This window comes from Symphalangus syndactylus, chromosome 8 (assembly GCF_028878055.3).
Source record: "Symphalangus syndactylus isolate Jambi chromosome 8, NHGRI_mSymSyn1-v2.1_pri, whole genome shotgun sequence".
Classification (NCBI taxonomy): domain Eukaryota; kingdom Metazoa; phylum Chordata; class Mammalia; order Primates; family Hylobatidae; genus Symphalangus; species Symphalangus syndactylus.
In genome coordinates, this window is record NC_072430.2 from 90,608,562 (window position 1) to 90,634,085 (window position 25,524).

The following is a 25,524-nucleotide window of genomic DNA, read 5'->3' on the forward strand; positions in this document are numbered from 1 at the left end:
CGGCGGGAAAAGTTTCCAGGTGAGGCGACGATGGACAAGAGTCGCCTCATCGTAAGCGAAAGTGGACTGAGAGGAAGTACAAACGCATGGACTCAAACAGCTCGCCCAGATTCATCCTCAAGCCTTCTGCCATCTGGAAAGGGCCTATCGGATGCGCGATATCACGGGTGACGCGTAGTCATTTTCCCACGTCCCGTCCCTGCCCCCTCCTAGTCTGACGCATGGGAGCGCACGCGCAGTTCCGCTTCCGGGAGCCGCTCCTCGCTACCCACTATGCTCTGCGACATCGACCTGTCGCAAAGGCTGCGTTTGCGGGGCGAATGAGCGACTCGCTTTCCGTGCGGTGCGGCGAGTGAGGCCCCGGTCCTCCTCCTCGTCCTGCCGCAGGGCCAGAACCCCTGACGGTATTCAGCTGCGCTTAAGTCTGGCCGGTGTCATCTGTCCCCGCAATGCCCCCCAAGAAACAGGCTCAGGCCGGGGGCAGCAAAAAGGCGGAGCAAAAGAAGAAGGAGAAGATTATCGAAGTGAGTACCCACCCCTCCCCCACTCACGCCGCGAGCGCTCCGGAAAGCCACTTCCCCGCTCCGAGCTTCCCTGGGAGCCGGCTGGCTTCCTCGGGCCACGTGTTCCTCCCTTAGGCCTGTGTGGCCCACTGCCCCTTCTCCAGCCCCTGATGACGATAGCTGTCTCTCATTACTATAGTGACGCTTCTGGCGCCCCCGCACCTGGGCTTTGCCTCTCCGCCCACACGCCCGTGTTCCCCCACCCATGCACCCGAGTGCGAAATGACCCCTCGGGACTGGCACAGGGTTTTATCCTTCGCTAGTCCTCTCAGAATTGAGGAGATTTTCCAGGGTTATGTGTGAAGAAATACGCTGAACGGTCTCGGGCCAGCGTCTTTCTGGAAGACCGACTCATGACGAGTCTTTGTGTTCCTTATTTCTTTACCCGTCACCCAGGGGTGGTACTGTTAGTTCTTTCGAACCAACAAGTTACGACTTGGTGGCTTTTTCGATCCACCTCTGAACTGTTTAAAGTCCGATAAAGAATGGAAGGACTTTCCATCACAACCCAGGGTCTTGAACGCAGAGCTTGATACTTACATTCTGAAGTGGATTAAATAGAACAACGCCTTAAAATAGATTAGGTTTCAGTGTCACTAATTGTGTGAAGTCCCGTAACCCAGTTTGAGATATATATGTGTGTGTGTGTATATGTGTATATATGTGTGTGTATATATTCGTTTAACACATTGAGCCTATAGCCCTTTAATGGCCAAGGAACGCTATTCACGTTCTTACATGTTGTGCACTTGTTTTCCAGCAACTGAATTGAGTTTCCTTAAAAGATGAACCATATTTGACATTACATAAACATACCATACAGACCCCAACGAGGTACTTCTTCCCTCGATTTCTGCTGTTAACCCTCCTCATAATTAAATAGGACCTCTTGTACTTTGGATATAATTAGAAAAAGCCATGACCATTTTACTGCATAAGGTGTAAAGTCTGCTCATTGGATTTAAGAAAATGCTTAAGAGTTTTGGTATCTTTGGCCAGGTTCCAGCTTTGAAGCAGAACTGGTATTCTTATTGCTAATTTGTACAGTTTAAAACTGTTATGAAGTACTATAGCCAGACACTTAAAATATTACCTTCACATCTGTGTTTTCTATTACCTTATTTGAACAATCTGGATTCGTGGCACTTAGGTAAATTTCAGGGATTGCTGATCGGATGGCATTCACTTTTATGAAAACCAAGGACATTTTAGGGATGTCGTTTTCCTTGAGATTGGACCATGGTACGAAGTAAAACTCCCATTGAAATTAAATGTTATGTAATAATTTAGACAATTTAAATTATCCTTCATGCATTGTAGAGCTTTCTCTGTATCTAATTGTTTTATTTTTAATTGGTAGGACTAGTATTCTTATAAGGAATTATGTGTGAAAGTTGTTTATAGTATCCATCAACTTTTAAAATGATGCATATGTTATGATTCTAGTCATCTCGTGACAAAATTATTTTTTAGGTAAAGAGAAAGCAATTTTAGTTTCAATAATGAAGGTATCTCCAAAGAAAAATGCAAAATAAGACAACTGCACTTTTTAACTAAAAATATTAAGAACAACAAAGTGGTGAAATTAAGCCTGATTTTGTGTTTTCCACGTTTAATATATATGATTTTTTAAATTTATTTTTGTTGAAGTATGACTTATGTAAAATAAAATGTACAGGTTCTAGATGTATATAGTTCTGTGTGTTTTGAGGAATTTATTCACCCAGGTAGCTGCCACCCTAATTAAGACTTGAAACATTTCTGTCACCCCACTAAATTTGTGTTGTGCCTCTATTTAATTCTTTCCACACGTGCAGCCACTAATTTTTTTGACAGGATAGATTAGTTTTTACCACTCTAGGAATTCATATAAATTATACAGTAGGTAGCCTTTGTGTCCTTCTTTTTGCTTTCACACCACGCAGTGTTTTTGAGATCCATCCATGCTGTGTATGTTTCTAGTATGTTCCTTATTACTGAAAAGTATTCTCTTGTATGGGAATCATTACAATATGTCACCTTTTGTGTTTAGTGTCTCTCTCTACTTGGAGCCAAAAGACATTATAATTGACGCTTGAAAAACAAACTTAGGGTACCAAATTGGGTTAGAGGCAGTGTTTGTTAAAATCTCGGCAGCCAGAATGGATTATTTTGTGGCTAATGGAGTCATCTGTAGGGACCTTAACCTTGGGGCATACGCTGAGTTGGCATGAGAGTGTCCAATCATCTGTATACATTAGAGCTACAGGATAGGCATCATTAGGGGATCTGGGTGGTATGTCTATATTTCTCTGGGAGGGACTGGTCTTGACTACACCCTCAGGTAATTGCAGTTGTTGAGCTTCTTGCTTTTGCTGAATATGCTTGCATTTTGCTTTCTTGTGTTTTGTGCTATCATTCTTTAACCTAACCTGCAGTACCGTTGGATGTATGTCTTTGAGGCCATTTCTTTCTGAAGACTGAGATTTGGGTATGGGATCTTAGTGAACAAGATGTTCATATCTTCCATTTGTTTCTCAGTGATCGTAGTTTGTTTCCTTTGTTTCCTTGCCTTTAAGAAGGTCCTCCTAGCCTGACATCTTGTAATCTAGATGTTCTTTTATGTTCCGGTCCAGGGACCTGATGAGCTTTTTCAAAAAATACTGCAATAAAGTTTGTCAGACTCATGTGCAACATTGATATTTGCTACTATTGGAGAGGTACAACAATATTTTGAATTGTAGTGTTAAGTTACAGCATTTGTGAAATTAGATTTATAGAGACTATTCTGTTATTCAGCCTGGTTAGGAAATGATATAGTCTGCTTCATTATATAGGCAACTTTTTTTAAAACTTCCCTAAAAGCCTAGCACGTCTCAGTGACTATTCCAGGAAGATAATTGATCTCTGTAACTGTTATAATTTTGGAGGGGGAAATAGTACTTTTTTATAGTCTGTTTTGACATATAAAGACTGATACTTATCTCAGAATCTGGTTAACTTTGGGAGGTTTTATAGCTGTATGACCTGAAATTCTAAATTGCTCAAAATTAATAGTTAACTAAAACATGTATTTTTAAGCAGCACTTTTCAATAGACTTGAAAATAATGGTTGCCCTACCGACCTTCTTCCTCTTCTGTACCTGTTCTGCTGCCCCCTCTATGGACCCTCACTGTGGAAAAATCAACATGCAGGTTTTGGGAACTCTAAGGAAGTAAAAGAGACATCAGATAGCATGATTTAATGAAAGGAGCACTAGCTTTGGAGACCTGGGTTTGAGTCCCATGTTTCAAATTACTAGCTCTATAGTTTTAGACAAGTTACAAAATCTAGCTGGAACACAATTCTCATCTGCGAAATGCATCTAGTTCCTGTGAGTTAAATGAGATAATACACGTAAAGTGCCTGCCATATGGTGTATATATTCAGTAAATGGCAGCTATTTTTTGCCTATTTTGATAGCATATTATAAATAAAAACTAGGGGACATCAGACTGATCTGCACTGTCTATACAGTGCTTAGTTCCTGCCCATTTTTCAATATTGCCTCCATTTTTTTATTTGCCTCTTCAGATGCCCCAGAACTTTATGAATTGATTTGTATTAATACTTTCCAAAATGAATATGTCAAACAGGATTATGGTTCTGTTAGAAATTAACACATTAGTCCGAAATGGCATATACCATTTGCTTTCTTACAACTAAAATTTAGTGACAAATGGAGTCGGTATTGAGCAATAGAAAGTTTGAATATGGAAAGAGGGAAATAATCTTGGGCTTAGGGCAAGCAAATAAAAGATACCCAGCTAAGAACTTGTATCAGCAAGGAAATAGTAATAGGGACCTATAGAGACAGGATCTAGGTGTTGTGAAGGATGGAGCAAGAGAAATTGGTTGCCAGTGTAGAGCAGCTACTAATAGCCAAAATCAAATGTTGATTACTTGAAGCTGGATTAACCAGTTGCGTAATGTATATTGCATGATGGACAACAAAAATACATTAGTGCATTTGGGAGAAAACTAATGAGGTAAAACAGTGACAGCCTCTGCCTACCGGAATGTCCCAAGAGATAGACTCCATTATCTTGGAGCACTATTCAGTGTTGACCTGCCCTTCTGCTGCTTCCCTTTTCCCAAAGGTCTTATTTAAGGAGTGGTGGCTGGCCCATAAAAGGAATGGGATTACTTATGGATGGGAGGGGAGTTTTAAGTGAAGCCTGGAATTTACTGAGTGTTAAGTCTCTTGGAGCCTCAGGGAGTCATCCTTTTCTTTCTAGACTCTTCTGTATTCATGTCCCAAGTTGTCTTCTGAAACACACATAAACACGCAGTTCCTTTACTATCATGTTAACTTTTGGGACCTTATTAATCCAATGAGGACCATTGTTCTCCTAGTTTTATTTTAACTGTGGTTTGGGGTTGACTGTAACCTCCTTTTTTTCTACCTTATATTTCAGGTTGATCTTTAGGTAGGGCTCTGTCCTAAACTCAGGAAGAAGCCTTTTTGAACTTCTCCAAATTGCAAATCATTCTGTTTTCAAGAGGTGCTATTGGTATCTCAGATCTGCAGTGTGATATTTAGAAAGCTTATTGCGCACCAACCAGCCCAATAACTTAATGAGGTTTCTCTGGGAAGTAGTTTATTAAAAACTGTAGAAAGAACAAGGAATTTGCTTGGAGTGAAATATACCTAGGTTCAAGTATCATCTGTCACTTAATAGTTAACATTTACTGGCCCAGACAAGGTTCTCGGTGTTTTGGGGAGAAGGAGAGAAGAGAGACAAGCCAGCTACAAGTGGTAAATATACTAGCTCCTTTGATTCTCTCAGTGGGATATATATTATTACCCTTTTTACAGTTTTGAAAACAGGCATAGAGATTAAATAACTTGCCCAAGTTTACTAACCTGGCAAGTAACTGTGCCAGGGATTCTAACACAGGAAGTCTGCCTCTAGAGTCCTTGCTGCCTCTAGAGTCCTTGCTGTCCACCACTGTCTCTCTGAGGTAAATCTTTTAACTTTCACAACAACCCTAAGTGAGACTCACTTTCCAAATAAGAAACTGTGGCAAAGAGGGTAATTTACCCAGCTCTGTTTCTGATTAAAATTTGGGCAATCTGGCTCCAGAGTTTATGCTTCTAAATCTTTGCGCTGTACAGCCAGCCCCTTATTAATGACTTAACTTCAAATGAATTTATCATTTCTGAGTTTCTGTGTATCATAGAATTGTTGAGAGGATTCAATAAAGTATATATTCAGGGGTTATGTTTATGTTTAGTGAATGCTAGATAAATAAGTGTTTCCTTTCTCTGTGGAAAAATGTTAATTTCTGAGCTCTAACTTAGAGGTGAACACAACTCACTTATTTTCTCTTTAAACTGGTTATTTATGTGCCAGAGCAGTGTAATGAAACCCGATTTTTTTTTTTTTTCTTCTGGGATCGAGAGTTTATACACCTTTACCAGAAACTGCCATTGTGAGTGCTTTCTTTTCTTACTGGCCAGGTCCCCTTAGGGGACATTTTTCTTTCCTAAGTCTATCTGGCAGTATCTACTTTGCTATTTGGCCTTATTTATTCATTGTTTCTTCTCTATAGTTACAGATGGAGCATGGGTTGAACCCCAGTTTATTTTCTCTGGCAGAGCACCTGTAGATGCTATTTAATCCTGATCATATTTTTTTCTAGAGCCTCCTGTCCCTCCCGTGAGAGCTCACTTTTTGTAAAGGAAAAGTATGGCATTTTATACTTCGTTGCTGCACTGTATTCATCTGTATATATCACATTATGTTGACCATCTTTCTTCAAATTGAATTGAGTGTTAAAGTTTCTTTATAGAAACAAGCCATCCATAAAAGGCTCAGTGCAGAAACATCCAGCTTGTTTGTGCTTCCTACCTTTTTTCATACACATAGGCTGTAGAAAATTCATGTAGAATTTTGTATAATACCATCTTGGGATGTTAAATCATGAAACAAGCGTTTAAGTAGAGGAAAGCACAGTTTTGGTATATGGATATAGATGTCATGAATAAAGAGATATTTCCCAATGAGAGATAACCATTTAGAAGCAAAACCCTCTGTACTTTTTTGTCGAAAGATCTTTTACTGATTTTGAGGTTGCTGTAAACATTATGTCATGTTGGATGTTTCTAAATACTAATTGTTTCAGTACTGTTGTTTTCTTTTTCTAGCTTGTCCACATGGTGGTATTTTGTATCTATTATTCTTTCTACTCATTATTACTTTTCCTTTCCCTTAGAAATAATAGCAAAATAAAGGCTATAAAATGGCCACTTGTTTCATACTAAATGCCACTCAGAGGGTCTCAGATTACTTTGAGAAGACGTTTTTGCCTCTTCTTCCTCTCTAAAACCACCCATAAACAAGAGACTGAGAAAGAAATACAAATTCTATTTTGAAATTAGAAGACATCTGTAATCTTGAACCTCAACATATGAAGATTGGCAGCGGATGGATGAGCTGGTAACTGACTTAGAGCAGAACGGTTATGTCTGAGTGCCTGTCTAGGAGTGTGCCTGTAAGAAGCAAGTGCATTTCCTCTGCAAAATTATGAAAAAAAAAAACCTCAACAATGGGAAGCACTAGGTAATACAGAAGGCAAGAGGCTGAAAACTAGAAGTTAAAAGTGTTAGGAGTAATTAATAATTCTTGTCTACTACAACTCAGCCAGGTAACTACCTCTGCAAGAAACAGGAGGGGTCTTCTTGGAGGTGGGAGGTGGTGGGGAACAGGCCTCTCTGCTTCTGGAATACTAAGCACAGAGGAGGTGGGATGTGAGCCTGAAAATGAAAGCTAGTAAGTCTGTACAGTAAACTGAGACCCCTTCTACCTGCTCTTTTCTCCTGTTTACAGTTAGACTTACTGCCCTCCCAGCTAGAGGATCTTTCTCCAGAGAACCAGAAAAGACCCAGAAAAAATATTTCAGATATTAGCATTTGGTTATTTCTTGTCAGGCTTGTCACATTCACCTTAGGGAGAAGCTCACTAGTCAAGCCTGCTATATGAGTTTCTTAGGGCTGCTGTAACATGACTACAAACTGGGTCACTTAAAACAACAGAAATGTATTCTCTCAGAGATCTGGAGGCTAGAAGTCTGAAATTAATGTCAGCAGGGCCATGCTCCCTCCCTCTGAAGACTGTAGGGAAGAATTCTTCCTTGCCTTTTCCTCCTCGTTTCTGGTGGCATCTGTCCAATCTGTCCATCCTTGGCATTCTTTTTTTTTGAGACAGTCTCGCTGTCGCCCAGGCTGGAGTGCAGTGGCTCGATCTCAGCTCACTGCAGGCTCCGCCCCCCAGAGTTCACGCCATTCTCCTGCCTCAGCCTCCCGAGTAGCTGGGACTACAGGTGCCCGCCACCTCGCCCGGCTAATTTTTTGTATTTTTAGTAGAGACGGGGTTTCACTGTGTTAGCCAGGATGGTCTCGATCTCCTGACCTCGTGATCCGCCCGCCTTGGCCTCCCAAAGTGCTGGGATTACAGGCGTGAGCCACCACACCCGGCCAATCCTTGGCATTCTTTGGCTTATATAGCAGTGTCACTCCAGTCTCTCTGCCTCTGTCTTCACATTTCCTTCACTTCGTGTCTGTGTGGTCCTTATTAAGGCACCAGGTATTGGATCTAGGGCCTTCCTTAATCTAGTATGATGTCATCTTAACTCATTACATCTGTGAAGACCTACGTCCAGTAAAGTCAAATTTATGGTCAGGTGGACTTGAATTTTGGGGGACATTCCAAAATTCAGCCCACTACAGACCACTGCTCCCCTCCACACACACACTTGTTCATACTTGTGCAATGGATTCTATATGTTTTTGTGCTGCATACTTATTTTTTTTAATGTTTTTCTCCCCCCAACCCCATACTGCATACTTACTAAATATGAATAGATAGCCAAGGATCACCGTTAGTGCTTAGCACATAATGAGCATTCCATAAGTGATCGCTGCTGTTATACTGAATATTACCAAGTTACTGTATTAATATTCCAGATTTAAAGAAAATGTTGCTTTTAGTTTACGTACTTTTAATATTTCTGTCTTAGCAATAACTAGGAATATATACATTTCAGTAGTTTGATTTCCTTATTAAATTTAATTGTTTTTGAGAGGATAACATTTATTAACTAAAAAACCAGTCCAGAACTGAATGTGTCTTCCTCTTCTTATGTAGTAGTCCCAAAATGTGTTCAGTATTGTATAACCTCTCAAGATACTCTGAGTAAAAATGGATTCTGCTACAAAGGAAGATTTGGAGGTGCTGCATATTATATTCCCTCTGATAAGGGCTGTAAGATACCTTGTGCTTAAGAGTTAAGAATCCTTTTAATCAAGCATTTTCCTAAATGTATTTAACTATAGGACTTCTTATCCCAGTGTAAGAACTTTGCACATCCCATAGAACTGATATCCAAAACATGCTTTAGAAAAAGCTTCATAGAAGCTAGAAACTATCATTTTCAGCAAACTATCGCAATGACCAAAAACCAAACACCGCATGTTCTCACTCATAGGTGGGAATCGAAGGAACACTTGGACACAGGAAGGGGAACATCACACACCGGGGCCTGTTATGGGGTGGGAGGGTGGTGGGAGGGATAGCATTAGGAGATATACCTAATGTAAATGATGAGTTAATGGGTGCAGCATACCAACATGGCACATGTATACATATGTAACAAACCTGTATGTTGTGCACATGTACCCTAGAACTTAAAGTATAATAAAAAATATATATAAAAAATAATAATAAAATTTTAAAAAGCTTCATAGGATAACAGGTTTAATGATGATAATGGTGAGTACGTATTAAATTGTAAAGAATCTGGGTGATGATTTAAGGTCATATATTGCCTTGACTTGATGTTTAGTGTTTTGCATGTTTTTATGTTAGTAAAGAATAATTAGCAATAAATACAAGAATGATTTTTAGATATCATTGGAGGATATATATGGTAACATAAATTGCTAAGATATTTCTGTGCTCTTTCTCATGTAGGACAAAACTTTTGGTTTGAAGAATAAGAAAGGAGCAAAGCAACAGAAGTTTATCAAGGCTGTCACACATCAAGTTAAATTTGGTCAACAAAATCCACGTCAGGTAAGCAATTTAAATTTCCGTATCTTTTTATAAATGTAATATTAGTATAGCCTCTGTTTCAGATAAAATGTCTGGTATTATTATATAATTGTATTTCAAAACAGAATCCTACTTGAAATGTTTTTGCACCTTGGCCTTCCTTACCAGCAGTACCTCTTGGATATTGTCCAAGCCATTTTGATATGGCTCTCATTTATTCTAACAATGATTGCATGCCGTTCTACAGTACAGGTGTGTTATATTCATCCATTTCACTATTCATAAGTGATCACTTTGTTTCCAGCTTTCTGACACTAAGACCGCCTCTAAAAGAAATACAGGAGTTCTTACATGTGTTTGTGCTTTTATTTCTGTGACATAAATTAGCTGGTAACAGACTCCACATCAAGGGAAATGGATTTCTAATTTTAACATTATAAATTTGCCAGATCACTTTCCATAGAGGCTGTAGTACTTCACATTTTCATTTGTAGTACATGAGCAATAGATACTAAAGTTCTTTTTAATGTATTCCAATCTGATAAGTATAAAGTGATATCTTGTTACATTGTTTCCTTCACTATTGGAGAGTATCTTTTGTATACTTGCTAGCTGGTTTGGCACTTCTGTGACTTCCCTACTGAAATTATTTGCTTTATTTGTTGTCTTTTTCTTGTCAATTTATGAGATACCTTTTGTCTGCATTGCAGATGATTGGTGATATTTCAGTTATGTTTTGCCATGCACCAATTTTTAACTTATATGTATATATAGAGTTTAATATTGCTAGATACATTGCTAGCTTTTTAAAAATATGGTTAAAAGGTCTCCTCTGCAACTGGATTCTGCATTTTTTTCCTAGATCATTTCTAATTATTTTTATAGTCTATGTCATATGAATGTATTTTATGTATCTTAAAGTTCTCACTCTGTTGCCCAGGCAGGAATACAATGGTGTGATCTTGGCTCACTGCGGCCTCTGCCTCCTGGGTTCAAGCCATCCACCCGCCTCATCCTCCTAAGTAGCTGGGACTACAGGCGCATGACACCACACCTAGCTAATTTTTGTATTTTTTGTAGAGACGGGATTTCGCCATGTCACCTAGGCTGGCCTCACAATCAGCCTGCCTTGGCCTCCCAAAGTGATGGGATTACAGACATGAGCCACCATGCCCAGACTAAGTTTGTTTTCTTTTAAATGAATAGCTGCTTACACCAACATCATTTATTTCACTGAAATACCACTATTGACCTACAGTCATAGTCATACATTGTTTACTAATGTGGATACAATCTGAGAAATGTGTTGTTAGGCGATTTAGTCACTGTGCAAATATCATAGAGTGTACTTACACAAACCTAGATATTACATCCTACTACACACCTAGGCTATATGGTATAGCCTATTGCTCCAAGGCTTCTAACTTATACAACATGTTACTGTACTGAATACTGTAGGCAGTTGTAACACATTAGTAATGATTTGTGTATCTGAACATAGAAAAGATAGAGTAAAAATATGATATTATAACCTTATGGGATTACTGTCATATGTGGTCCATGATTGACCTAAATGTCATAAATCTGTGCTTGACTGTACACTAAAGCCTCAAGGCAAATCTTTTCCCCAAAATGGTATACCTTTTCTATTTTTTCCTGGTTGTTCTTAGGCATTTATTCTTTCATATGAATTTTAAAAAGAGTTTATCCATTGGCAACTCATTTGAAAAAAATGTAGCCCCTTTTTTTTTTCAGCTTCTTTAGACCTCTCACTTCTAAAGATTTCATAGACATGGATCTTTATTTTTAAAGTACATTTTTCCCACCATTTCTATCTCCTTTTCATTAACTTCTGGAAACACATTTTTGTAACGTAGGAGAGAAGGCCTACATCTCCTAATGTAGGAGAGAAGGCCAAGGCTGGCAGATCAGCTGAGACCTTGCAGTGGGATAGACTTGGGTGTGAATCTTCCTATCTTTTTTGTTACGTGATCCTTAAATAGCAACCCTGGTCTTTATCTGTATTGTGGAAGTGCAGTTATTTGCTAGATTCTTCTGGTGGTTAAATAAGAAAATAATGTTAATTTCCTGGTGAATATAGATATCAATATGTAAGAAGAACTCACTTTCTTCACTTAGCCCCTTTTTCAATCCTGTTTCCTCTTCCCCAACTTTTTCTTCTAGTGGGAAGTGTTTTGAGTGGTGATATCAGAATTCATAAACCTGGGAAAGTTATGAAATGTGTGTGCTGGTAGTTAGCTTTGATAGTATATTTAATATTATATTTTTGATACTTGCGTGGATAACTGGACTTTTATCTGTGAACATGGGGTACCTACCCATCATATATAACATCGGAAATGAGCAGTAGTGCTGCTCTTAGAGCTGGACAGGAGGTATCCTGGTCTAGGCCCTGTAATATATGTGTCTTCTCCAGACCGCTGTCTCCCCTCAGGTAAGGAGTCACTGAAGCCAAGGGGATGTACACACCCAGATTTTGCAACATCTCTTCCTACAACAGTCAGACCCTGGTTTATCTGCCTACAAAGGCCTCTCCCCCATGCCCATCTCTGTCCATTGTGCTACCAATATGTCTGAGGTAGCCAAGAGAACAGTGTACGCTAAGGGTTTGAACAGAGCCTGCATCCATACCCTTTCTTTCCTTCCTTCTGCACCTTTACCTCCCCCTACACCCAAAGTGGAATGAAACGGGGTGGGAAGAGGAGAAAAAAGAGCCCAGGGCTAACTCTTGTGTTACTGCCATGCTTCAGTGTGGAACTCCATGGAGTCTGAGCATTTTAAATTTGAACCTGTCCTTCCAGGACATAAGGTGTATTTGTCGAGTAGGGTTACAGACCACATTTTATTCATCATGAACTTGATTTCTAATTTTAAATATTTAGATAAATGGCTTGTAGACCTCCGTTGTATTCTTGCTCAAACATTGCCCCACAAATGTTTGAGATGGGCCTGATGAGCAAATGATACTTCTATTAAAAATAAAGCGACTTAAATTTTTTCTTTCAAAACATTTTTTCTGTTTAAACACATCCACCATATAGAGTCACATTCAGGATTTGGGATGTCTTTGACCTAATTATAGCATTTGGCCATTCCTTTCTTGAAATTTCCTCTTTCTTAAACACATTTTGTCCTGGTTTTCTACCTGCTGCTTTGATGTTTCTAGGTCTTTTTATTGGGCTTTTTAGGTTCTTTTGTCCCATTTTATATTGATTTTCTTCAAAGAAGTGTCCTTTACTCTTGCCACTTTTTTATGCTCTCCTTAAGTAACATATACCCAAGGTTTTAATTATTATCTGTTACCTGCTATTTCTGAAGTCTTTATCTCAAAGCAGACCCTCTCTGATTTCAGTGGAATCAATATGCATGTCCATCTGCCTTCAAAAGAGCTCCACCCAGATGCTCTATAAGCATCTTGCACTCTATATGTCTAAAACTAAGCTCATCTTCACTTCTTACCCTGAAACCTGTTCCTCCTGTATTCCCTGTCTTGTTTAACAGCACTAACCATATACATGATAATCCTAGATTCCTCCCCCTTTATACTTCATGTTCAGTCACAGTCCTAACAGCTCTGTCTCCTTTTCTCCATCCTCACCAGTAATGCTCATTTTAAGCTCTCGAGTTTTATTGTGTACAGCAGTTGCAACAGTCTCTTGCCTTTATTCTTGGATTCCCAATCCATCCTCCACAAAACTTGCCCTCTTGATATTTTATAAAATGTGACCTGAACTTGTTATTGGGTTACTTTAAACAGTTGAGTGGAACTCTGTTCAATCTACTGATAAAATCTAAGCATCTTATTGATGTTTCTCATACTTTGTTCCTCTAGTCCCTGTAACTTTGCATTGGCTGGCTCTTTCTGTATTTCTTTTCTTGCCCATCAAGAAAAACTCATCCATAAGGCTATTGGCTCAATTTAATTTTCTCAGGTATATGGGCATTCTTTGTTCCCAGAGCACTATATACTATGTTACAGTTGTTGACATGTCTGTCATCCTGCTAGATTCTGAGCTTCTTTAAATAAGCATCTTTGTCTTTTCATTGTATTCTCTGTCATCTAACATAGGACCTGACATATAAATGTTTGGATGAATCCTCTAATCATATTAGGTATGTAAATCGTGTGCCTGGAACTATGTTATATGTCATGTTTTGTTTTGAATTGTTTTGTTTAATATCCTACATTGACCTAACCCAGTGTTTTTCCATGAGGGCACTATATAGGTTTTTGGGGTGGTATAATTCATTACCATGTGGGACTGTACATTTCAGGATGTTTGCTTCTCTCATCTTCAAAATGAACCTGCACATTTCTGGGGAGTGGGTTGTTTTCACAGAAGAATATTGCAGGTGAAAACTATTTGCCAAAAATGCTGGGCATGTAGTAAATGCTTAATAAATGCTTGTTGCTATAAGCTTTTGCTTTTAACTAGGCATGGTACCATCATTACAATTTTGTTTAATAGTTTAACCACAACATTGAATAGGCTCTGTAAGGCCATTGTAACACTGATGTTAAAAGGTAAGGACTATAAATATGCAAGTGTCTTGTTATGGTAAAGCTAACTTTGTAGTAAAAACAATTTTGTAAACAATCAAATTTACATTTTAAACCTGGGAATATTATAGGTAGCACAGAGTGAAGCTGAAAAGAAATTGAAGAAGGATGACAAGAAGAAAGAATTGCAGGAGCTAAATGAGCTGTTCAAACCTGTAGTTGCTGCTCAAAAAATAAGTAAAGGTAAACTTAAAATTTCAGAAGTGTGATTTTTTTATCAAATGTAGTTTATGCTGAAAACTATTTATTTTGATGTTTATTTTCTTTTGATAATAAGACAGTTGTGTCTGCAATGAAAATGTTACTCCCTTCATCAAAATTACCTATGTCAGTGGGTTGCTTATGGTTCCTCTGTGTATGTTCACATCTGTGTCATTGTACAACTAAACTGCAGCCATGCACCCCACACTTAAGGCAAAATTAGTAATTTAACAGACTGCTAATTGATTTATAACATTCAGTCTTTGGTAGTAGGTAAGCAAAGCCATAGTTGAATAAACTGTACGTCCCAAGTTTTTGGCACTATTCTGTCATGTATGTTCATTTCTTTTTTGCCTCTTTTTTTTTTTTTTTTTTTTTTTCTTTTTTTGAGATGGAGTGTAGCTGTGTCACCAGGCTGGAGTGCAGTGGTACCATCTCAGCTCACTGCAACCTCCGACTGTCTGGTTCAAGCCATTCTCCTGCCTCAGCCTCCCGAGTAGCTGGGATTACAGGCACGCACTACCACGCCCAGCTAGTTTTTGTATTTTTAGTAGAGACGGGGTTTCATCATGTTGGCCAGGATGGTCTCGATCTCCTGACCTCGTGATCTGTCTGCCTCGGTCTCCCAGAGTGCTGGAATTACAGGCGTGAGCCACCATGCCTGGCCTCCTTTTTGCCTCTTGCCCTATTGACATCAACTAGACAAAGCCTGTGGAATATCCTATGTTCTTGTTTGTTTTCCCACTCTCTGCCACCTTTCATAGTCAGAATAAAAGAAACAAAAGTAGACACAAAATGCTACAAAAACAACTTTAAAGAAATGTCTTGCTAATCACCCATAAGTGCCGTTTTCCTCTCACATCAGTGAATGGAAAATAGTTAACCAAAATTAATCATATTTCAGGTAGAATCTATACTTTACAGCCTGGCAGATTATAATACAAATACCATATGCCATTTGACATAGGTGCAGATCCCAAGTCTGTGGTATGTGCATTCTTCAAGCAAGGACAGTGTACTAAAGGAGATAAGTGTAAGTTCTCCCATGACTTGACTCTGGAGAGAAAATGTGAAAAGCGAAGTGTTTACATTGATGCAAGAGATGAAGAACTTGAAAAAGGTAATTTTTTTAAAAACATTCTCTTAAAAATAAATGTTTAATACTTTCAGTTTGCTACTAAGATATTTATTAAATTGAACATTTCAATCTTAATAGACTATTTATAAAGAATAATTAATTGGGTTTATTATTTTTTATAAAATCTGAAAATTACCATAATATGCCCTTTAAGTAAATGAAGATACTTTAAAAAACAATGATTTATTTTGGATTTGTCTGTCACCCTTTCCTTCAGTACTACCTGCTCATTTGTCCGAAGTACTTAGGAAGCTTTGGTGAATAATTTTCTTTTTTTTTTTTGAGACTGAGTCTTGGCTCTGTTGCCCAGACTGGAGTGCAATGGCACGATCTCAGCTCACTGCAGCCTCCATCTCCCAGGTTCAAGCAATTCTCCTGCCTCAGCCTCCCGAGTAGCTGAGTCTACAGGGCCACGCCGCCATGCCCAGCTCAAAATGGGGTTTCACCATGTTGGCCAGGATGGTCTTGATCTCCTGACTTCGTGATCCACCCACCCTGGCCTCTCAAAGTGCTGGGATTACAGGCGTGAGCCACTGCTCCGGCCTTGGTGAATAATCTTAAAGCTATTTATTTCTGCCTTTGGTGTTTTAAGAAAACCGTGAGGCCAGGAGCAGTGGCTCATTCCTGTAATCCCAGCACTTTGGGAGGCCAAGGCAGGAAGAATCACTTGAGCCCAGGAGTTCAAGACCAGCATAGGCAGCATAATGAGACCCCATCTCTACAAAAAAATAGAAAAATCAGCCAGGCATTGTGTTGCATACCTGTAGACCCAGCTACTTGGGAGGCTGAGACAGGAGGAATTGATCGAGCTCAGTCAATCAAGGCTGATTGAGGGAGGTTAGGGCTTCAGTAGGCTATGATCATGCCATCACACTCCATCCTGAGCAACAGTGAGACCCTGTCTCAACAAAAAGAAAAAGAAAAATATGTTAAGCCATGAGTCTTATAACAGCAATAGTATCTAAGGAGATATGTGTTGTGGAAGTAGTAGATAAAATTACAATATTTAATCTTCATTTCTTTATTTAGATACTATGGATAATTGGGATGAGAAAAAGCTGGAAGAAGTAGTGAACAAGAAGCACGGTGAGGCGGAAAAGAAAAAACCAAAAACTCAAATAGTATGTCCTTTTCTTGAATTGAGTTGCTGTGATATTTATCATTAGGGAGAATTATGTGGCAAGGTATTTGCTACTATTTTCTGTTAGATTATTCTGTAAGTTCCTGGAAAATTTGATTTCATCAAGATAAGGTACATGAAGCTTTATTTTTGGAATTTACAAGTTAGATTTTATAGATTCTTGTTCAGAAATAGCTGAACAAGAATAAAACTATGTTACTGAGGTCCTTTAAATGCCATTTTCTGAAGTGAACTTTCTCAAATATGGATAAACAAAATTACATATCCAAATAAAAATCCCTATTTTTTTGCGTAGAGTGGAAAGAGGCCTGTTAACCTAACCCACTTAATAATGTATTTAGTTTTAATAGGGATAGATTAATTTTAAGGTTTGAAATATTTCTACATATGAATTCCAAAATGAATTTTTGGTAGGTAGTGGCTCTAATTCCAGGAAATGTACCTTTAAAAATTGGTTCTTTATGTCTCAGACTTTGCGCAGTTACAGTGAAAAGTCTTGCTGTGCTAGAATAATTCTAAATACTACATTCATACATATCTGTTATGTTTGTTGTTGGGGGCGGATACTGTTTGTTAATTTTCTCTTACTTGAAAAGCTTAATACTTGAGGCTTAAATACAATTGTATCTTCTATCCATGTTGTGAAGGGTCACTCTCTTTTGTGTTCCTTTTGTACCTTGCTCCTGTATACTGCTTGTGATTCGTTTTTATTTAGGAAAGATCAAACCAAAGAAAATCATTTATTCTATTTATTTTATTTTTGAGGCAGAGTTTTGCTCTTGTTGCCCAAGCTGGAGTGCAGTGGCGCAATCGTAGCTCACTGCAACCTCTGCTTCCTGGATTCAAGAGATTCTCCTGCTTCAGCCTCCCAAGTAGCTGGGATTACAGGCATGTGCCACCACGGCCAGCTAATTTTTTGTATTTTTAGTAGAAGTGGAGTTTCACCATGTTAGCCAGGCTGTTCTTGAACTCCTGACCTCAGCAGGTGATCCGCCTGCCTCAGCCTCCCAAAGTGCTGGGATTACAGGTGTAAGCCACAACGCTTGGCCTGATTTTATTTTTTATAGCTAATTGTATATTCTGATTTGGGGGCATATATTTACAAAGGGTAACTGAAACAAGTAAGTCATTTTTGTATGATTTAGAATTTAGAACAAATGGAAGCTTTGTACAGATTCCCCTTTAAGGGAATTTGCCATTGTTTTAAGTATTTTAAGATAAACTTCTGTTGCATTTCTGCACAGAATAGAGGCTACACAGAGCACTCTTATGTGCAGAAATGAATAGAATGTACTTATGTAATAGAATGTACTTGTGTATATACTTGTTCCATATACTTAGGCATTTACCTTGGAAATGGCCTACACTGAGCCACCGCTTGTGAATAATATTGTCTATATAGGTGTGCAAGCATTTCCTTGAAGCTATTGAAAACAACAAGTATGGCTGGTTTTGGGTATGCCCTGGAGGGGGTGATATTTGCATGTATCGTCATGCACTTCCTCCTGGATTTGTGTTGAAAAAAGATAAAAAGAAAGAAGAGAAAGAAGATGAAATTTCATTAGAAGATCTAATTGAGAGAGAGGTAACTGATATCCTTTTCCTACCATAAAAACTGAAAGCAGTATTTATTGCGAAATTCTAATACTTACCACTTGGGGGCAATAGCCTTTTATGAAAGGAAAAAAAAAATACTGTGATCTATTCCCAAAGTTGCCCTACTTTAATTATTCTTATGTGTGTAAAATGTTAACCTAGCCATAAACAGCCCATCATGACATTAATTTTAGGATTGTGAAACAGTTTTTTAAGTACTAGCTACTGGCTTATCAAATTGGTTCTATAAGATTGAGTTACTAAAAATGCTTAGTTCTCAGATTGATTGAATTTTTGTAGTTTTAGATTTTTCGCCCTGATATCTTTTTTCACTAGCGTATTAGTTATTAGCATACGTATGGAAGAAGACAACACTCTAGTTTTTAAATTATATGTTTTATCAGCTCTGGACTCCAAACACTCACTCTGCTTATAGAAGGGAGTGAGTCTGAAGAAGATATTCAGCTACTTGTTTTTGGCTCCATACAAAACACAGTTTTATTCTATGAAAATTTTGAGATTATTAGAAACATTAGATTTAGGGTTGCATATTAAGAACTATATCCATTTTGCCTTATTATTTAGTGTCTCACTCAGGTTTTAACATACTATAATAGAAAATGTAGACTTCAGAGTCAGGTATATTTGAGATGGTTTGTATACTGGTTCTGACACTTGTTAGCTATTCATCTTTGGTAAATTCCCCATTACCCTTTGTTCACTTATTTGTGGGGATCAGTGCATTAGCGTGTATAAAGCATTTAATACCTGGCAAGTGTTCAGCAAATTTTTTTGTTCTATATATTTATTATTTGATTATTGGCCCTGAGGAGCAGGTGTTTGTTTGTTTGTTTGTTTGGTTTTATTTCTCCTCAGGAACACAAATGAAACTTGGATATTGTTATGGTGCTTTTTGTAATATATTTATTATTTTCAGCAATTGATTCATGTTAAAACAATTTCTTATGACAAGTTACTCATCTTCAATGTTGAGAAGAAATCTAGCTCAGAATAATATATTTTTAGTGTTTGTATCTCTGGATACTCATTTTGCTCATTGCCATGTAAAGTAAAAAAATACTTATTTTGGTTATTTAAATGTAATATCTTCAGGATAGTCATGGGCAAGGAATTAATCACATTAAGAGAAAACTGCTACTAAGCACTATTTGAGGTGACTTCTGTGGAAAAAAAATTAACTCTTTATCATTGCAGCGTTCTGCCCTAGGTCCAAATGTTACCAAAATCACTCTAGAATCTTTTCTTGCCTGGAAGAAAAGGAAAAGACAAGAAAAGATTGATAAACTTGAACAAGATATGGAAAGAAGAAAAGCTGACTTTAAAGCAGGGAAAGCACTAGTGGTATGTCTCAGACTCACCCAAACTGATTCTTTATTCTTCCATTTTCAATTTCTGTGTCATGCAAGATTTTGTCCCTATTTCATCAGTGACAAGGAATGTTTAGATTTTTGTCCTGAGTTGATATATTTGCGTGTCTGAATAGATCAGTGGTCGTGAAGTGTTTGAATTTCGTCCTGAACTGGTCAATGATGATGATGAGGAAGCAGATGATACCCGCTACACCCAGGGAACAGGTGGTGATGAGGTAAGAGGAAGCTTTGTGCCTCATCTCCTTATGTTAATTGAAAGAAACAATAGAAAATACCGCAACATGGTTAAGAGCCACCAACATCAGAGCCACAGTGCCTGGGTTCAAATCCTTACTCCAACCATGGGAAATTAATCTAGGCCTCCACCCTCATCTAATATGGACGTAATGATTATCTCTACATCATAGAGAGTTTGTGAGAATTAAATGAGTTCATGAATTAGTAGTTCTTTATACAGCTTAGGACAGTGCCTAGTATGTGGTTGAGTGCTATCTGTATTACCTGTAAAAAATATGTTTTGTCCTCCCTCTAAAAGAAAAAGTTATTTTTTGTTTAATATTTTATGCTTAAAGTTATGGGACAAGCACCCTAATTTAAAACTGCAATGTAGGGAGCATGAGACAATAGCACAGTCATTTGGTTGTTGACAGATTTAGTAATAACAGATAACTTACTGTTCATTTTTTGTGTACTTACAAAATTCTGGCCTCTGGGTTGAAAGAAAAAAATCGTACTCTACATATAAAAATGTGATGGCAGAGGAAGAAGTTTCATATACCACCTTGCTATTCTTTTTAAAAGAAGTTTAGAAAAAATAATTTTGACAAAGATCTTTTGTTTTTGTTTTTTATAGAGACAAGGTCTGGCTTTGTTGCTCAGGCTGATCTCAAACTCCTAAGCCCAGGTGATCCTCCACCTCGACCTCCCAAAGTGTTGGGATTACAGGTGTGAGCCTCCACACCTGGCCAGTAATTGGTCTTTTGTTTTCACTTGGATCAGTGATAATTTTAGCTCATTAAGATAAAAGTCAGGAGTGAAAGAAAACTGTTCTTATTTGTAACAACTTTCTTTTCTATATGTTGTTAAAGGTTGATGATTCAGTGAGTGTAAATGACATAGATTTAAGCCTGTACATCCCAAGAGATGTAGATGAAACAGGTATTACTGTAGCCAGTCTTGAAAGATTCAGCACATATACTTCAGATAAAGATGGTAAGTATGCTGCTAACTTTTGCCTGATTTTAAGAACTAGGAAGTTATCTAAAGGGGGTTATACTAGGCTTGGCAAACTTAGATGTGTGCAGGTACCAGATTGGTAACATAAATGTGTGGTTTGACCATAAGTAAAAGCAGTAATAAATAGTGAAAGGCTGTAGACATGATGAGCAGCTGGGTGTATATTAAAATCATTAATGGAAACTAGAAGGAGACAAAAATGAGCTTGGAGTTAAAGTCAATGAGTTCACTTTGGGACCTCATGAGTTTGAGATTTTTTGATTATCAAAAGTGCACTGTCTAGGATATTGTATAGACATGAACACCCTGCAAAACATCAGTGTTTTGGGGTAGGTAAAAGAAGAAATGCTTAGGAAAGACATTGAGAAGGTCAGAGAAAAATTAAGAAACAAGTTTCCGAAGAAGCAAGTAGGATGAAAAAGAATATAAATAAGTTACTAGTTGTAACTGGTTATAGGAATAGGGTGCCAGTTTCACTGAGACTGCAATGATAACAATGAGAAGAAAAATGAATACAGTCCTCTCTCTCTTAATGTTTAGAGGGAAGACATGGTCATGGGAAGGGCTTTTTAGGATATGGAAAACCTAAATGTATCTGTAGCTCAGAGGAAGAGGATCTGGTAAGGAGGAAAAGTTGATGATAAAAGATTGGTTATAGAAGCAAGACATGAAAGTATAAATAATGAGTTAGGTATGAGAATAGAGGGAAGGCTGTCTAGGATTGTTGGTATAATTTATGTCTAATTGTGCCTTGAGTTAGGTACTTGAAGAAAGGGGTAAAAGTTTGGCATGCTTGCTCTGGGAGAAAACGGCAGAAGAAATGCCCATTAAGGCAAAAGCTGAGACAGAAAAGGCTGAACCTTATTTTTACAATAAAAGCATGCAAGCTGTAACTTGAAAAACCAGCTTGCCCTCCCAAGATCTGAGAGTGTTAGCAAACCACTATCTTGCCAGTATTCAGATTGACTTGCTCTTTGTAGAAGTAGGGGCTTTGGTGACAATAGGCACAACTGCAAGTAATTCAGAGATTATAAAATTCCCAAGACTTTGTCATCAGAGATGTTTGAAATAACTAAAATCTAAATTAGGCTGTTAAAAAATGTCTGTGTAAATGTCAATGGCACTGAACAAGGCAGCATTTTTTGTCTCTCAGTTATTTATAACCTGTAAGGAAAAGTAGCTGTATAGCACTATGTTGTTTTTTTTTAACAATTTGATTACATGATGAAGATTTTCTGCTGTCATAATCACAGCATTACAACAGCATGATTTAAATACTATTTGCAAAACCAAAAGCCAAGAAGCTGCTTATATTACAAACATTTTTTTGGTTTTCATAACCATTTATTCAAATAAAATATTATATGGAAATTGACTATTTAAAATCTAATTGCTAGGTCATGTAGGGAACACAGAGGTGTAGAAGATTGATCCTGCCCTCAAGTGTATAAACCATTAAGCAGTCAGATGTCTACAGTGAAAAACAGTATTTTATAGTAGGTATAGATAATTGGCACAAATAAGCTCAGAAAACAATGATCAGTTCTTGCTGGAGTAATTCTAGGGAAATGGCTTTCATGGAGAAAAGGAAAAGAGGAAGTGTAGTATCAGTCTATGTTGTCTATTGCTAATGCAGAATGGTGTTTTCTGCTTCTACGCCTTACTGATTCCAGTTTTTATTTTTAGAAAACAAATTAAGTGAAGCTTCTGGAGGTAGGGCTGAAAATGGTGAAAGAAGTGACTTGGAAGAGGACAACGAGAGGGAGGGACCGGAAAATAGAGCCATTGATGCTGTTCCTGTTGATGAAAATCTTTTCACTGGAGAGGATTTGGATGAACTAGAAGAAGAATTAAATACACTTGATTTAGAAGAATGACACCAAACACCCTGCTGAAAAAATTAAGTCAGCTCAGCATGAGTTGAAATTGACTACATTAATTTCTTTCCAGCTAGAATCAACAGGATGTTTATTTCCTATGCTGATTCTGGAGGAGTTAACCTCCTGCAAAAAAGGAATATTGTCCCTGCGTCTTCTCTTCTGACTTTGGCTACATCTCATAGTAAGTTCAGAGTAGTTCATGATAAATTGAAAATATAATGGTCATTGCAGAAAATGATTGATTGTTGTAACTGTCCACCCAAGTAAGAAGTGTATCTGCCTTTCCATCTTTTGGTTTTCATTTGGGCATGTGCTATTACCAGAAACAACAAACTTACATTTAAAATACCCTTCATTTGACACAGTTTTTAATGAGTGATTTAATTTCCTTTGTATTTGTATGTTTAGAAGACTGCCTAAAACATGAGCACTGTACTTCATAAAGGAAACTGCGTATGCAGATTCAGTATTGTATATCTTTGGACAATTAGATGGACATTTAAAATGGAACTTCTTTTATCTGACAGGATCAGCTACAATGCCCTGTGTTAAATTGTTTAAAAGTTTTCCCTTTTCTTTTTTGCCAATAAAGTTGTAAATAAAGACCATCATACATTAAAATCCAAATATGGGCCTTTTTTTAAGTTTTTCTATGAAAAATTTAACATTTCTAGCTTGAGGATTTTAAATACTTGTTATAGTATCACATAAGGCATGTTTTCTTAATATTTACTACAGAAGCATCCAGAGTACTTGACAGTACTACAGTGAGTTTAATAACACAAATACTAAGCTTCCAAAAAGAGACTATAGGAGATGTTATATAAAAGAGTAACTTCTGAATTGATACAACATCAACCAAATTAAATATCACCTGCAGTTGAATCAAGTAATGCTTAAGAATTGTTGTTGAGATCCATGGTGTTAAAATAGTACATACTAATGTAAATATAAACAAATTCACCAGAAAACTTTGGGCTGAGGGTGTTTGGCACTAAGAGCCCCTGAAAAATTAGGGTGATAATATATTTAAAATGGACACAATTTGCTAATGACGTATTTAGTACTAATACACCTTTTTTATTGTTATCTTGTGTATTTTCAAATAATATGCTGCTTTTGTTATTTGCGAATATAAATGGATTTTAAAGCAACTAAAATAACAGCACTAAAATGTCAGGTGAGCTGGGCCCTAATCTCATTTCTGCCTCAGATAAATTATATGATTTTTAAATCTCTGAATCTTAGTTTCTTTATTTGCATATTAAGGTTAAGACTCAATGATCTGGCCGGGCATGGTGGCTCACACCTGTAATCCCGGCACTTTGGGAGGCCAAGGCAGGCGGATCACTTGAGGTCAGGAGTTCAAGACCAGCCTGGCCAACATGGCGAAACCCCATCTCTACTAAAAATACAAAAATTATCCAGGCATGGTGGTGCATGCCAGTAATCCCAGCTACTCAAGAGGCTGAGGCAAGGGAATCGCCTGAACCCAGGAGGCAGAGGTTGCAGTGAGCCAAGATCATGCCACTGCATTCCAGCCTGGGTGACAGAGCAAGACTCTGTCTCAAAAAAAAAAAAAAAAAAAAGACGATCACTAACGTACTTCTAAGTTGTAAAGCCTAAGAAATTCATGATTGCAAATCTTGTCAAATGATAACATCAAAGCTGATAAAGAAATTGACTTCCTAGTTGTTTAGTACTAGTACTATATGACTGACAGTTTTTAAATATAGAACATCAGGAGCCAAGTTTATTTCCAGCTACAATGAAAGTGTACTTAAATACTTCATATATATACTTTATATATTTTTTAAAAAGCGAGTTTTAAAGTTTATGTTCATGAAAGATTTGTTCCATTTTTTTGTGAAAAATTTAAATGGTACTTACTGCATTATTTAATAATGAAACATTTTCAGAATAGTCTGAAGAGCTTAAACCTTTTTTCTATTTTGAAGTCATCTAAAACATTTTCTAAGAATTTATCTTGTAAATAAAAGAATCCATTTACTTTAGACCAATCTTTTCCAACCTGAGGCCCGTGTGCCACATACCGCCCAGAATGGCTTTGAATGTGGCCCAACACAAATTCGTAAACTTAATTAAAACATGAGATTTTTTTTTTGCAATTTTTTTTTTTAATCTCAGCTATCGCTAGTGTTAGTATATTTTATGTGTGGCCCAAGACAATTCTTCCAATGTGGCCCAGGGAAGTCAAAAGATTGGACACCCTTGCTTTCGACCTTAAGTTTGGGGGCTTTTTTTTTTTTAACCTGTATATAAAGTAGGGCCATATAAACAAAAGGATGCTGAAAGATTTTAGGTGTGTTTAAAACATTACTGTCTTACAGCAAATAATGTGATCTCAAAAGTCAAGGTGTTTTTTAGTAAGTGTATCGATATAAAGCAAAATGGTTCAATGTGGAGGTAATTTTTTATACCTGCAAGTCTTTAATTACTGGGTGGCCTTCCTCTACCTTGCCCTGAAATTTCTTCCATTATTAAGACAATACATGCACAGATAATGCAAAAGTATTTTAATTTGAGAGAATCAAAGTACAAAATTAAATCTGCTTCTAAAATTATAGTACATTTCAGAGGTTTATAGAAATTTTGTATTCTCAGTATAGTTATTCAATATTGGTACAGTTAATCTGAAATTGGCTCTACTTTTCCAAACCCATTTATATATAAATAACCATTACAGCCTATAGTGATTCC

General features: G+C 37.5%; 1 protein-coding gene across 1 annotated transcript; it reads left to right on the plus strand.

Annotated features, from left to right (window-relative positions):
• Nucleotides 1–210: 210 nt before the first annotated feature.
• ZC3H15 (zinc finger CCCH-type containing 15) lies at nt 211–23,430 on the plus strand. The gene is made up of 10 exons (XM_055289956.2): nt 211–524; nt 9,558–9,659; nt 14,292–14,403; nt 15,389–15,541; nt 16,589–16,680; nt 18,103–18,285; nt 19,512–19,658; nt 19,801–19,902; nt 20,776–20,899; nt 22,610–23,430. The coding sequence occupies exons 1-10, from the start codon at nt 450–452 to the stop codon at nt 22,798–22,800; spliced, it is 1,281 nt and encodes a 426-aa protein (XP_055145931.1). The 5' UTR covers nt 211–449; the 3' UTR covers nt 22,801–23,430.
• Nucleotides 23,431–25,524: the final 2,094 nt, after the last annotated feature.

What these genes read in the sequence shown, in the direction of transcription:
- ZC3H15 (XM_055289956.2), top strand. Translation starts at nt 450, where the DNA reads ATGCCCCCCAAGAAACAGGCTCAGGCCGGGGGCAGCAAAAAGGCGGAG. An exon ending in TGCTCAAAAAATAAGTAAAG is followed by an intron (nt 14,404 to 15,388) that starts GTAAACTTAAAA and finishes CATTTGACATAG; the next exon opens with GTGCAGATCCCAAGTCTGTG. An exon ending in AGATGAAGAACTTGAAAAAG is followed by an intron (nt 15,542 to 16,588) that starts GTAATTTTTTTA and finishes TTCTTTATTTAG; the next exon opens with ATACTATGGATAATTGGGAT.